This window comes from Zootoca vivipara, chromosome 3 (assembly GCF_963506605.1).
Source record: "Zootoca vivipara chromosome 3, rZooViv1.1, whole genome shotgun sequence".
Taxonomy (NCBI): Eukaryota; Metazoa; Chordata; class Lepidosauria; order Squamata; family Lacertidae; genus Zootoca; species Zootoca vivipara.
In genome coordinates, this window is record NC_083278.1 from 74,705,969 (window position 1) to 74,718,363 (window position 12,395).

The 12,395-nt window shown below is 42.2% G+C and overlaps 1 protein-coding gene across 4 annotated transcripts in view; it reads left to right on the forward strand.

The window, feature by feature from the left end:
• TBCE (tubulin folding cofactor E) overlaps positions 1-12,395 on the forward strand; it is a 37,032-nt gene that overhangs the window by 15,236 nt on the left and 9,401 nt on the right. For 3 of the 4 annotated variants that reach the window (XM_060272858.1, XM_035108407.2, XM_060272859.1), the window contains exons 2-9: positions 3,729-3,865; positions 5,068-5,152; positions 6,812-7,003; positions 7,365-7,453; positions 8,190-8,289; positions 10,199-10,301; positions 11,330-11,406; positions 12,039-12,134. In XM_060272858.1, the coding sequence (XP_060128841.1) occupies positions 3,763-3,865; positions 5,068-5,152; positions 6,812-7,003; positions 7,365-7,453; positions 8,190-8,289; positions 10,199-10,301; positions 11,330-11,406; positions 12,039-12,134 (845 nt within the window). In that variant the 5' untranslated portion in view covers positions 3,729-3,762. Of the gene's footprint in view, positions 1-12; positions 323-3,728; positions 3,866-5,067; positions 5,153-6,811; positions 7,004-7,364; positions 7,454-8,189; positions 8,290-10,198; positions 10,302-11,329; positions 11,407-12,038; positions 12,135-12,395 lie in introns of those variants that run through there. The other variant, XM_060272857.1, reaches the window with a different exon arrangement.

The following is a 12,395-nucleotide window of genomic DNA, read 5'->3' on the forward strand; positions in this document are numbered from 1 at the left end:
GAGGCGGCGCTGCTTAACGGGGGCGGGGCTTGCCTCCTCCCCCTACCCCCAGGGGCGGCAGAAAAGGGGTGTCGGGTTTCCTGACTCTTCCTGTCTCCGGCCCCCACCCCGCTCGCTCCTCAGGAGGCTCCTCCCTCCCCGGCTGCTATAAAGCGGAGGCCGCCGGGGAGGACGAGCAGCTGCGCCTTTGTTGTGGCGGGAGAAGCAGGAGCTGCGAGTCATCTTGCCTCGGCGTCTCTCTCCCTGGATGCTGGCTGGGAGGCCCAAAGAGAGGTGCCTCCTAACACTGCCCCAAAGGGACCTGGGAAGAGGATGCACCCAGGTTAGTGGCCCAGCGGAGACACCTTACCTTACCTTGCCTTGAGGTAGCAGTGTCAGCAAGGAGCGCTGCCGGGCGTGCATGGTGGAAAGGCTCCCCTTCAGCCCCGGGCTTTCGGCTGAGCTCCCAGGCAGGCCTTGCACACAGCAAGCCCAAGGAAGGATAGTGCAGCATTTGGCTGCCTGCCTGGCCTCCCACTTGGCTGTCCATTCCCAACAAGCAAAGGTTGCTGGGCTGGCTGGCATCATAGCTGCCAAGTTATCCCTTTTTTAAAGGGAAATTCCCTTATGCTGAATAGGCTTCCTCGTGAGAAAAGGGAAAACTTGGCAGCTATGGCTGGCATCCCTCACCCACTTGCTTGCTTACCCCGAGGATGCCTCAGCTCTGGCAACCAGCACCCCCTGGCCCAGTCCCAGAGGCACCATTTGGGGAGCTTGTAGCCAGCGCTGTGCAAGCCTTTGGGAGGCAGAGATGCAAGCATTGGATAAAAGAGGGACAGATGCCAGTTTTGCCAGACCATTCTTCAAGGCACCCCAGGGTGCCATAAGTGTTGTAAGACATCCTAAACTCTTGGCACTGCAACAACAACAAGAAATGTGTTTTTATTGAGCTTCAGTGATGCTTGTAGTGCGGCATGGGTGTAGCCCGGGGGGGCACCTCCGCACTCCCTAAATCAAGGAAATCAATGAAAATATTAACTAACTGTGGTTCTGCCCTGCTAACTTAAATTCTGGCTATGCCCATGTATTGAAATATGGCTAGTTTGCAGGAGTTGATCTGTACAAAAGTGTACTGGTGGATTTTCACTCCTCAACATTTTTGTGAAGCTGTATGTAGCAGGGGTACTCTCTAACCCTACCTCTTATTTGCCCTTATGGTGGGGGGGGGGTCTTGGCACCCTTAGAGCTGTCATAATATAGAGTGCTCTTGAGAGTTCCTTTAGTAGTTCATCATTTGGTGGAGGAAAGACTTAGAAAATACAGTATAAAGCCTTCTTGGAACTAGTTCCTTTTGAGTTTTGTCTACACTGCCTCTTTACCAGCCTCTTTATATTTCTTTAACATACCTTGGTTGTGGCCTTTAACATTCGTTAAAGAAACCATATTGCTGTCACCCCCCGCCCCAAACTTGCTTAACTATTTTAGACTGGTAGGTAGCCGTGTTGGTCTGAGTCGAAGCAAAATAAAAAAATTCCTTCAGTAGCACCTTAAAGACCAACTAAGTTTATATTTTGGTATGAGCTTTCGTGTGCATGCACACTTGTGCATGCACACGAAAGCTCATACCAAAATATAAACTTAGTTGGTCTTTAAGGTGCTACTGAAGGAATTTTTTTATTTTATTTTAGACTGAAGAGTGTGTTCTCAAGGAGCTCAGCTCAACTGGAACTCTGTACATGCCCTAAGGCACTGCATGTGATTTGGGCTTGTTCTGATCAATGACAGCATTGTTGTCACCAGGGAAAGGTGGATACATCTTGGCTGAGCTGTAGCCCTATGGCATGACACTTCGCTAGCATGACTTGGATTGCCCCAGAAAACACTCTGCCAATGTCTTTACCAATATTGTGTGAAACAATCCTTTCACATCCAGAGAGATAAGATGCCCCCTCACAACACCTATAACTGGAAATGGAGGTGTTGACTTCATGAATGAAAATAATTGGGTTATGCAAGTTTTTCAGACTCATGTTGCTACAGAATGTTGCCCTGGTACTTCATGTAGATGCTTCTAAGTGTCAAAACTGTTAATGTTTGACAGTTCCTTTATAAGTGTAACAGAACTTGAAGCAAAAAGCTTGTATAATAACTGTTGTTATATATACTGTGTGTAGGTATTGCCCTCATCTTTTTTTCCTAGACTGCAGCTATACTAATACTTTGGTATTAGATTGAATTATTGCAGCTGCTTTTATTTTTATTAATAATAATAATAAATCAATGAAACCATTTCTAGTGATAGCCAGGGTGTCTACTGATCTTGGGTGATAGCTAGCTACGTCATATTCTTCATGTCCCCTTCTTCATGTGCCCCCTCCACAAGAGGTCCAGAGGGTGGCAACACAAGAACAGGGCTTTTCTGCAGTGGCTTCCCATCTGTGGAATGCTCTCCCTAGGGAGGTTCGCCTGGTGCTTTCAGTGTACACCAGGCATAGGCAAACTCGGCCCTCCAGATGTTTTGGGACTACAACTCCCATCATCCCTAGCTAACAGGACCAGTGGTCATGGATATTGGGAGTTGTAGTCCCAAAACATCTGGCGGGCCGAGTTTGCCTATGCCTGTTATACACCTTTAGGCACCAGGCAAAAATGTTCCTTTTTAACCAGGCCTTTGGTTGATTGATATCCTATGCCCTTTTAAAATGTCTTGGGAGGCGGGTTACTGGGTGGCTCTTGTTCTTATTTTGATTATGTATTTTGTGGTTTCATACTCTGATTTTATCCTGTGAACTGCCCTGAGACCTGCAGGAATAGGGCAGTATACAAATTTAATTAATAAATAATAATAAATAAATAATACTCTCAATAGGCCCTAAAGTTGGATATCAACATAGCATGAGTTCCTGATTTATTGGGGCAACTGCTGGAGGCCACATTCTGCAGTAGGACCCACAACCCCATTGGGCCCCTGGTCAGCATTGCCATCATCACCAGATATACGCAGCTCACCTGTTACTGCCACTAGTCACTTCCTCACCCTTCCAACTAGAGTTACTCAGCAGGCAACAGTGGTGCTTTGGATGGCAACTGAACTACTGCTCACTTCTAGTATGCACTAGCAGCTGACATCTTCGATTCCTCAGATGTTGGGGCTGTCCAAAGTACCACTGCTCCCTTCCAGGTAAGCATGTCCTACTGGTGTGTGTGTGTGAGAGAGAGAGACTGACTGACTGACTGACTGACTGACTGCAGCACTAAGCTAAGACTGATGATGGCAAGGGCAGCAGCAATGCTGGGTGGAGCCCAGGTTGGTGCTGGGGGCTTGTCTGCAGCACCTTGATGATGAGACATTAAAGTCTTGCCCTAGGCATGCTTCTTAGGAAAGGTGGGATAGAAGACTTGAAAACAAAGCAGGGGTGGCCAACTCCCAAGAGACTGTGATCTACTCACAGTTAAAAACTGGCAGTTAAAAACTGGCAGTGATCTACCCCCTTTTAGGGGGTTCAGGTCAAAATTGTTGAGTTTTTTTAGGAAGGAGGAACGCCCATTTTTGAGGGGTGCAGGGCAAAAGTGTTGAGCTTCTTTTAGGGGAGTCAAACTTGTTGAGCTTCTTTGGGGGGAGCCAGTGATCTACCACAGATGTCAAGTGATCTACCGGTAGATCACGATCTACCTGTTGGACGTGCCTGAAATAGGGTATCCAGATTATGTTTTCCTGGCTCACACATAGATGTGGTCATATTCCACAGATCTTTAAAGAAGTATCTTGAACTCCAGTTTCTCATGATGACCAGCAGCATTCCTTCTGATGCAGTTGGTCGAAGAATCCTCCGTAATGGTGAATATGGAACTGTGCTCTATGCTGGCAAAGTTCCTCCTACAACAGGTAGGGAAATGTTTTTTCATTTCATCATATACTATCACTGGATGGCAAGACAAACAAAGTGATAAAACATTAATTCATTTTGGTATGTTGCTTCAGAAGGTTAGCACACTATGTTTTAGATAGTATCAATCTTGTATAGGGGTTCAAGCGAGCCCTTTAAAGTCCTAGCTGGAAGTAAAGTTGATTGTATTCAAAATGATACACAAACATTTATTTTAGTGGTGCTGGCACAGCAGAAATGAGTGGCAGGAGTTGGCTAGGCCTTGGATATGGCTGTGGCTGTCACTGACTGTGATTATGATTGTTCTCCGCAGGAGGCAGTTGCTTTCAGTGCTTTAGGAAGAATGCACTGCAAAGGAAAACTTAAATAAAATGTCCAGGCCTGATTCATCATTAGCAAATTGAGCTTAATTTCTGTTTTTGCAGCTATTCTGTAGCATGAATTCTATTTTTAGCAAAAACTTATTGAAAAATGCTAGATACAGGTAGGTAGCCATGCTGGTCTGACACAGTCGAAATAAATTTTAAAATTGTCCAGTAGCACCTTAGAGACCAACTAAGTTTGTTCTGGATATAACCTTTTGTGTGCATGCATCTGAAGAAGTGTGCATGCACAGAAAGCTTATACCCAGAACAACCTTAGTTTGTCTCTAAGGTTCTACTGGGGGGGGGGGAATTAAAAATTATTTATTTGGAAAATGCTAGTTACTCATATTATTATACAAATAATATCCAAGAATGGCAAGTACTGATAAAATGGAAGAATATCAAGCTGAAATTGTTTTTAGCTGATGTTTTACACAATGTTCATTAATCAGTTCTGATGTCCAGGGTGAAACATTGATTAGCTATAGGTCTTCATGTTTTAACAGCAGACTTTTTAAAAATTCATTGGGCAATAATATTTTAAAATTAATATTGGGATTAGAAGTAGCATTCATACAAAATTGGTGTCAGCTTTGAGGCAAAAAGCACAAACTAATCAGATGGCTTTTTGTTCATTCCTGAACCTTCAAGAGTTTTGACCTATTAAGCCCAGAGCAGAGAGTGTGGTGCTGATTAATTTTGCTCACTCATGTCACATTAAACCATGCTTTAGCATGTCATGCAGACTCTGCCAGTATATGCAAAAAAAATTATGGGCAGATTTCTTTTCACGTTGAGTTTTGCACTTGTAAAAGCAAAGTTTATAATTACTTTAGGATTTTGGCTTGGAGTGGAATGGGACAACCCTGAAAAAGGAAAACATAATGGTAGTCATGAAGGAATACAGTATTTCAGATGCAGGTGAGTTAATATTGACATATGCAGTACTCTTTTTTTTAATACCGTGTTTCTCATATTTTAAGGCATCCCTACAAAATAAGGCATGGCAGGATTTTCCTGAGGTGGAAAAATATAAGGCATACCTCAAAAATAAGCCGTACCGGGTGGTGGAAGAAGGTCTGTGGCAAAGAAGGGTTGCTGCTGCCGCGTTAACCCCCGAGACCTGGCTGCAGCCTCAGCGCACAGCGCGTGCAGCCCCAGAACCCGGCTGCAGCCTTTGCGCACCGCGCGCGGACACCCGGGACCTGGCTGTAGCCTCAGCGCGCAGCCCCAGGACCCGGCTGCAGCCTTTGCGCGCGGACACCCGGGACCCGGCTGCAGCCTCAGCGCGCAGCGCGCGCAGCCCCAGGACCCGGCTGCAGCCTCTGCTTGCCGCGCACGCAGCCCCAGGACCCGGCTGCAGCTTCTGCCTTCCGCGCGCGCAGCCCCAGGACCCGGCTGCAGCCTCTGCCTGCCGCGCGCGAAGACCGGTGGGAGCAGGTCTGTGGACTGTACAGATACCGGTACCGGTACTTAATTAAAAAATAAGACATCCCTTGAAAATAAGGCATGCTGTGTTTTTTTCAGGAAAAAATTAATATAAGACATGACTTATAATATGAGAAACATGGTAGCAAACAGATGAACCAGAGGATTTCGTGTGTATTTGTTTCATTAAATAAATTGTAAAAAAAATCCTCAAAGCAGCTGTCAAAAAGATAAAACAATAAAATGAAGAAATGTTTACAATAGTACACTAGAATATACAAAGTTAAGATACTGGGACAGATTAAAATTACCTCAGCTCCCTGAGCATCTGAGCAAGGCGGTTGAGTGGGCAAATGTGAGGTAAGGTGCTCTCCTGGGTAAATTGGTCCCAAATTGTTAAGGGATTTCTGTCTGATAGAAACACGTTAAGCCTGGCCTGGTAGCAAATCAGCAACCAGAGCAGATCTCTAAAGCACAGGTGTTATATACTGACAAGGCCTGTCAGGAATCGTGCTGCACCATTATGCACTAACTGCAGCTTCCAGATCAAGCGTGAGGGAAGCCCCACACAGTGTGCATTGCCGTAATCCAGGCCTGAAGTAACCAAGTGACAAGGAAGAGGAAGATTTTTAGCAAAAAATAAAAATTAGACATTTAATATAATGTCATGTTGCATACAAGAATTCTGAATATCTGCATAGTATTTTTGTGGCAAATGTTACTAAACTGTTTGAGAAATGAATGAAAGAAGAGTTTCCAGGCGCAGCCTTTGTCTTTTTCCTAAAAGCTCTCTTGTTTTAGGCTGTTTGCAATACTTATTAGGTTTGGAGGGGCGAAGACTAAGCAATTGACCTATGAATCAGTTAGAGTCAAGTGTCTCAGTGCCCCTGAACAAGTGTACATTTATTAATTTTGCAAAGCTCTGGAGATACAATAATATTGACACCTTGCAGAGCTACTGTAAGGATTGCTGAGAGTGTATGTGAAGCTCTACAGTGCAGGTAAGTGTGTTTATTACATTATTATCGTACCCGCCTCCACAGTTCTGAAACAAAAGTATTACTAAAATGTCAACAGCAGAAGCTTTTTCTTTCTTTTTTTTGGACAGAAAAGTGGTTTATAATTCTGTAATTTTCTATATTTTCCTTTCAGGCATCCCACAGGTGGATCCTTTATTCGTCCAAGCAAGGCAAATTTTGGAGTAGATTTCCTTTCTGCTGTCAAGAAGCAGTATGGATTGAATGAAGATGAAAAAGATGCTGAGGGTGGGACAGAATCATCATTAATGTTTGGAAGCAGGACCGTAGAAACTGTTGGGTTTGATTCCATTAAAGAAAAACAAATGCAAGTATGCTTTCTCTAGCAAATGAACAATATATAAGAATGCCATTTAATGTGTTTCTGGCAGTTAAGGAGGGTACAGAGCGGGGGGGGGGGGGAGCATGACCTAGGGAGAGACCTGTCAGGCTGTGTTTGGACCAGTGTTTGGACCAGGCACCCCCAAATTGTGGCCCTCCAGATATTTGGGCCTACAACTCCCCTGATCCCTAGCTAACAGGACCAGTGGTTGGGGATGATGGGAATTGTAGTCCAAAACATCTGGAGGGCCGAAGTTTGGGGATGCCTGGTTTGGACCATAGGCTGAAGGTTCCTCCCTCCTGCTTTTCACTAAAGTGTTTTATGCTAAGACACTCTTTTCTTGCAGGCAATTGAATACATTAACTGACATCTCAGTAGACGAATGTGCAGTAAGCCTTGCTGGTCCAGAAGAAGAAATCAGAAAAGCATGCCCCAGTATCCTTTTTTTTAAAAAAAGAAAACTGCTGAATTAGTTGTTATCAGTTCCCGCAAGTGGTTTTTTTAAAAAAAATTGTGAAAGGTTTTATCTTTTGCACAGTATTGACTGCAAGCTGTGCAGAGATTTAGAGAAACAGGAAATTGTCATACGGCAAGTCAGTCTATTCGTCCATGTAGCCCAGAATTTCAGACTTGTAAATAAGTGTGCAAAAGTTACTAGTCCGGGTAGGATGGGAAAGATTATTAGCCTGCATATGGACAGAACCCAGTTGCAAAAGGTGTTACTCAGAATAAAATCTCCCTTTATTCACCTGGAAAAAACAGTCATGGTTAGCGGTAGGTCTGATTTGGTTTGGAAACACAGGTTCAGAAGGCAGCACTTCTTAACTTTACAGCAGAGGAAGGAGGTAGCATACTTATAATCAACTAGATAAAACATTCTAATTTTTGCAGCTAGGATCACTTAAAGTGAGAAGTATATCAAAATGTCAAAGAATTGGGTGTTCTACTTAGGATTGATAGAACGAATGCAGATGATTTGAATTAACTCTTTGTTCTTGACTTTACTGACCAAGGTGCTGGGTGAGAGCTATACCTTTAAGCAGTACCTCTTTTCAAGGTGTTTTACTAATGACCCGTTCTAGAAACATTGACTGTGAAAGTAACAAGATGCAAGGTCCTACTTCTTGAACCTCACAATTCAGTTACATTTTTCTTTAATGTTCATGCCCAGATATCAAGCAAATAAGTCTATCAAAAAATCTTTTGTCTTCTTGGAAGGAAGTGATAAGCATTGCAAGCCAAGTTGAAAATCTAGAAATACTTAATCTCAGGTACTTATGAGGTATTTCATATTTCATGGAATGTAAGTGGTTATCAGAGTAGTTCCATTGAAATCAATTGACTTAAGTAGGACCAACTTGAGTCCTAATCTCAGTGGGTGCCCTCTGACTGATTAAGACAGATATCATCTTTGCCTTGCTTTATTTTATGTGGTATATTCTAATTTTGTCAAAACCCATGAAAAGAGCCATTTAAAAAGTCCTACCCTTGACTGTTGTTTGTATTAAAATGGGCACGGGGATCCCCTTGTAGGCTCAGCTGAACTGTCAGTGCTTTGCAAATAACTTGTTTCTGACGTACAATTATGTGTTTTTCAACTATTAATTATTTGATTTTCAAATTAGAAAATAATTTTGAGGTTAGTATGTTTTGAATCCAGATGTTGGCAAAGAAAAGTTTATTCATTAACATACTAGCAACAAAGAAACTGAAATCCTTTAAAAGCTTTGCAGTGTTGATCTATAACAGGCATGTCCAACTTTAAGTAGGCTGTGATCTACGATCCAGTATAAAAACTGGCAGCGATATACCACCTAGGGATGGGTGCAGGGTGGGCAGGTGGGCGCTGGCTGCCTCCCCCGAGATGGGTGCAGGGTCAGCAGCAGTGGTGGGTGCAGGGAGGAATGCACACGCCGCCGGCTGTCCCCACCTCCAGCTGTGTCCCCCCCCCCCCCCGCCGTGGCTAGGGTGGATGCAAGGTGGGTGGGCGGGCACCGATGGTAGGTGTGGATGTGCACGCAGCATCAAAACAGCTTGCTTCCCCTGAGGTGGTGGCTGCTCAGGCACATCTCCAGTGGAGAGGGGTGGCGATCGGCCAGAATTTATCCTAGGATCGACTGGTTGATCGCAATTGACACCTTGAACATGTCTGATATATAAGAAGTAAGAATCTTATAAGTGTTTCATACTTATCCATTCCAAGCTGACAGTAATGTGGAGCAGCATAAAGAACTTAATGTGTATTGGGCAAGGAAGAGTGACACACTGTTTCTTTCTGGAAAATCTAAGAATCAGGCAGCTGAGATTCTAAACTTGGGTTGTCCACACAACATGAGAAATCCAGGATCAGATCTATTTTTAGTTAAGCATCAGCAAGAGGCTCTTATTTGTAGCAGCAGGCGATGTTTTTCCAACACATTCCCTGTGCTGTTTTCCTGATCTTAAACCTACACACGTCCTAGCTGCCATATGCTCTTCTGGGGGAAGCCTGGGGAAATGGCACAAGGGAAAGGATTCATCCCTTCACATGCATGCACCACTGTTCCCATCAAATCTGAGACCCCTTCAACTGCTTTACACTAAAAATAGAAATATTGGGAGATTGGATCATGAATCAGATTACTGGCCCTTGGTTGAATGATTTGCCAGTTGGTTGGCACTTCGCTGTGGCTTGCATCACTGACATCTTATTAACACTTGACCATACATAAAAAATAGTTTGGCTTAATCTATCTCTGAAATACAACATTTGCACAATTTGTTTAAAATATAATCTGATTACTTCCAGTTGATATTTAAACTGTGAGCAACTCTCAGTTTATGTGAGGGTTACTTTACAGGGTTTTGCATTAAATCAAAGTTGCATATACCGGTAGTCAAAATGCATTGGGTACAATGACAGGTGGGATTGCTGAAGTTTTTTTCCTGGACGCCTGCCCCATTTTTTATTTTTTATTGCTAAACGTGTGAAGCTAAATGTGCACAAGTTAAATGTGCATAAATTGTGAGTTACCTGTATTATCTTAAACATGATAGTAATTTACAGGAATTTAAAAGAAGGGTTATAAACTTACTTTGCCTTAAGCACAAGATTTAAAATGTGCATTAACCAACAAAGATAATTGAGTTGAACTTATTCCATTCACTAAAAGCAAGACATTTTTTTCTATTTTTACATAGTCAAAACAAAATGAAATTTCCATCTACTCCACCACCTCCTTCAACAACATTTTGTAATCTCAAGACTTTAGCACTTAATCAAACAGGAGTGACATGGACAGAGGTAATGTAATTTAATATTGCATTGGAATTACTTGGCATGACCGTAATCATACGGCTTTGTTTTTGTCACAAAATATTTAAAGATTGTTATGGGTCTTCACTTACAAAATCATATGTAATTTATATGTGACATGAGTTCATCAATTGTTGTTTAGTCGTTTAGTCGTGTCCGACTCTTCGTGACCCCATGGACCAGAGCACGCCAGGCACTCCTGTTTTCCACTGCCTCCCGCAGTTTGGTCAAACTCATGTTGGTAGCTTCGAGAACACTTTGAGTTCATCAATACTTCTGTTCATAGCAAGAGCACAAATAATGAAGGAGATCTTCAATTGCCTTCAATTCACAAATACAAAATTAATCCTCTTGTGAGATCCTGAAAAAATTTCCCTATCAAAACTCCAGGGGAAGTGCACATATTTATGTTAATAGAACATTTCATCGTACCCAGCCAGTATCTGGCTGAAATATACCCCAAGAAAGCCATACAAACAAGATACTCAATAAAAGTTATTAAGGATGACACCATTTAAGACCTTCACTTTTTTCAATAAAACAATATTGCTGCACACAAATAATTGGTGTCAACAATACCGCACCATGTAAAGTACAAAATCCTAATAAAATAGATTTTATTAACTTTCACCTAGACAAATCATGTGTGTTTGCTTTTCTAATCACATTTAACTTTGAAGTTCTACTGAGGTCACTGGAACGTATCAGCAAAGATGTTTAGGGTTGAGTTGTATGTTCAACAAAATTGCTGTGAATATTAAAGCTGAAAATACTTCATTGTGATGGAACACCTCCAGTTACGTTTGGGAATTGCTTTTAGACACTTTAAACATATCTATTACTAAAAATATAGCAAAACATAGTATTGGCATTTTTTATTTGAAGCATAAAAAGGAAGGTTTCTTAATACCTCTGAAGGAAAAAAGATAATGCCTTATGTTACCTGTTGTGAGACACCTGAAAATGGCTTGATATACAAAATGGTATTTTTATGCTAAGTGAGGTTTTCCCATTAGGTTCTTTCATGTGCTACCGGGTGGCCAGCTCTTGAAGAACTACATCTTACTGCCAATGACATTTCACTTTTAAAAAGGTATGAGAGTAACTGTAAATGCCATAAGCAGTCTTCTTGAATTGTGATATTCCTTATTAGAATGCTGGTTGAACATTTAGTATTATGCCATGCTAACCATTTTGAATGATGGTGCTGGATCCAATTGATTTCTGAATGCTCTGGAGGATTTTCCTGTTGAGAGAACATCAGTGTTTTCACTTGGTACTTCGTACAATGGGGAATTTTCAATTTTGAGCTCCTCAAGTTGTGGACCTTGGGTACCAGGTTTGGGGGAAAATATGAGACTGACCAGCCATGCTAGTTAGAATGAACGGTACTGAGCTGGATGACCCAGTGGTCTGATTTGAGAATCTGCTTATACTCCATTCCTTGCATCTTGTAGGTAAATACCTCTAAAAGCTAGTGAGAGCTGGCAACTTTTCAGTTCTTCATCAAGCACAAATTCGTGGAACCAATCCTGGATAAATAGTTCTCTGTGATCATTGAGTTTGGATATAGCATTCCAATATTACAGGGTCTAAAACGAACAGTTCACAAAATCTTCAAAGCGGAAAAAAATTCCCACGTTGTATGATGTGGCAAAGGGATAAGAAATCAGTTACATTTCTTAATGTTTTTATTGTACTCTTAAATATGGTATCTTCCCTCAGACCTATTGATGTCCTACATAACTTGAAATGGTTAAACCTTTCAGACAACCTGTTAACAGATGAAAATCAACTTCATCTACTTGCAGATCTCCCAAGGTAAATGTTATACTGTACTACTGCTAATTTCACCGTTTGTGTAAAACATAACCATGGGTTAAGGTCAGCTGGGTGAGGACATGCTAGAGCCAAAGATCTGAGGGGGGCAATTCACAATCTTGTGTCCCCCTCCTGATTTTTTGGTCATGGAAGCTTTAACATCTGTGGTGCACCAGCCATATGGAATGATCAAGAATTATATTTTTTGCAGAATGTATTGGCGATTCCTCCAAAGAACAGATGTAGTTATTCTACTTTGCT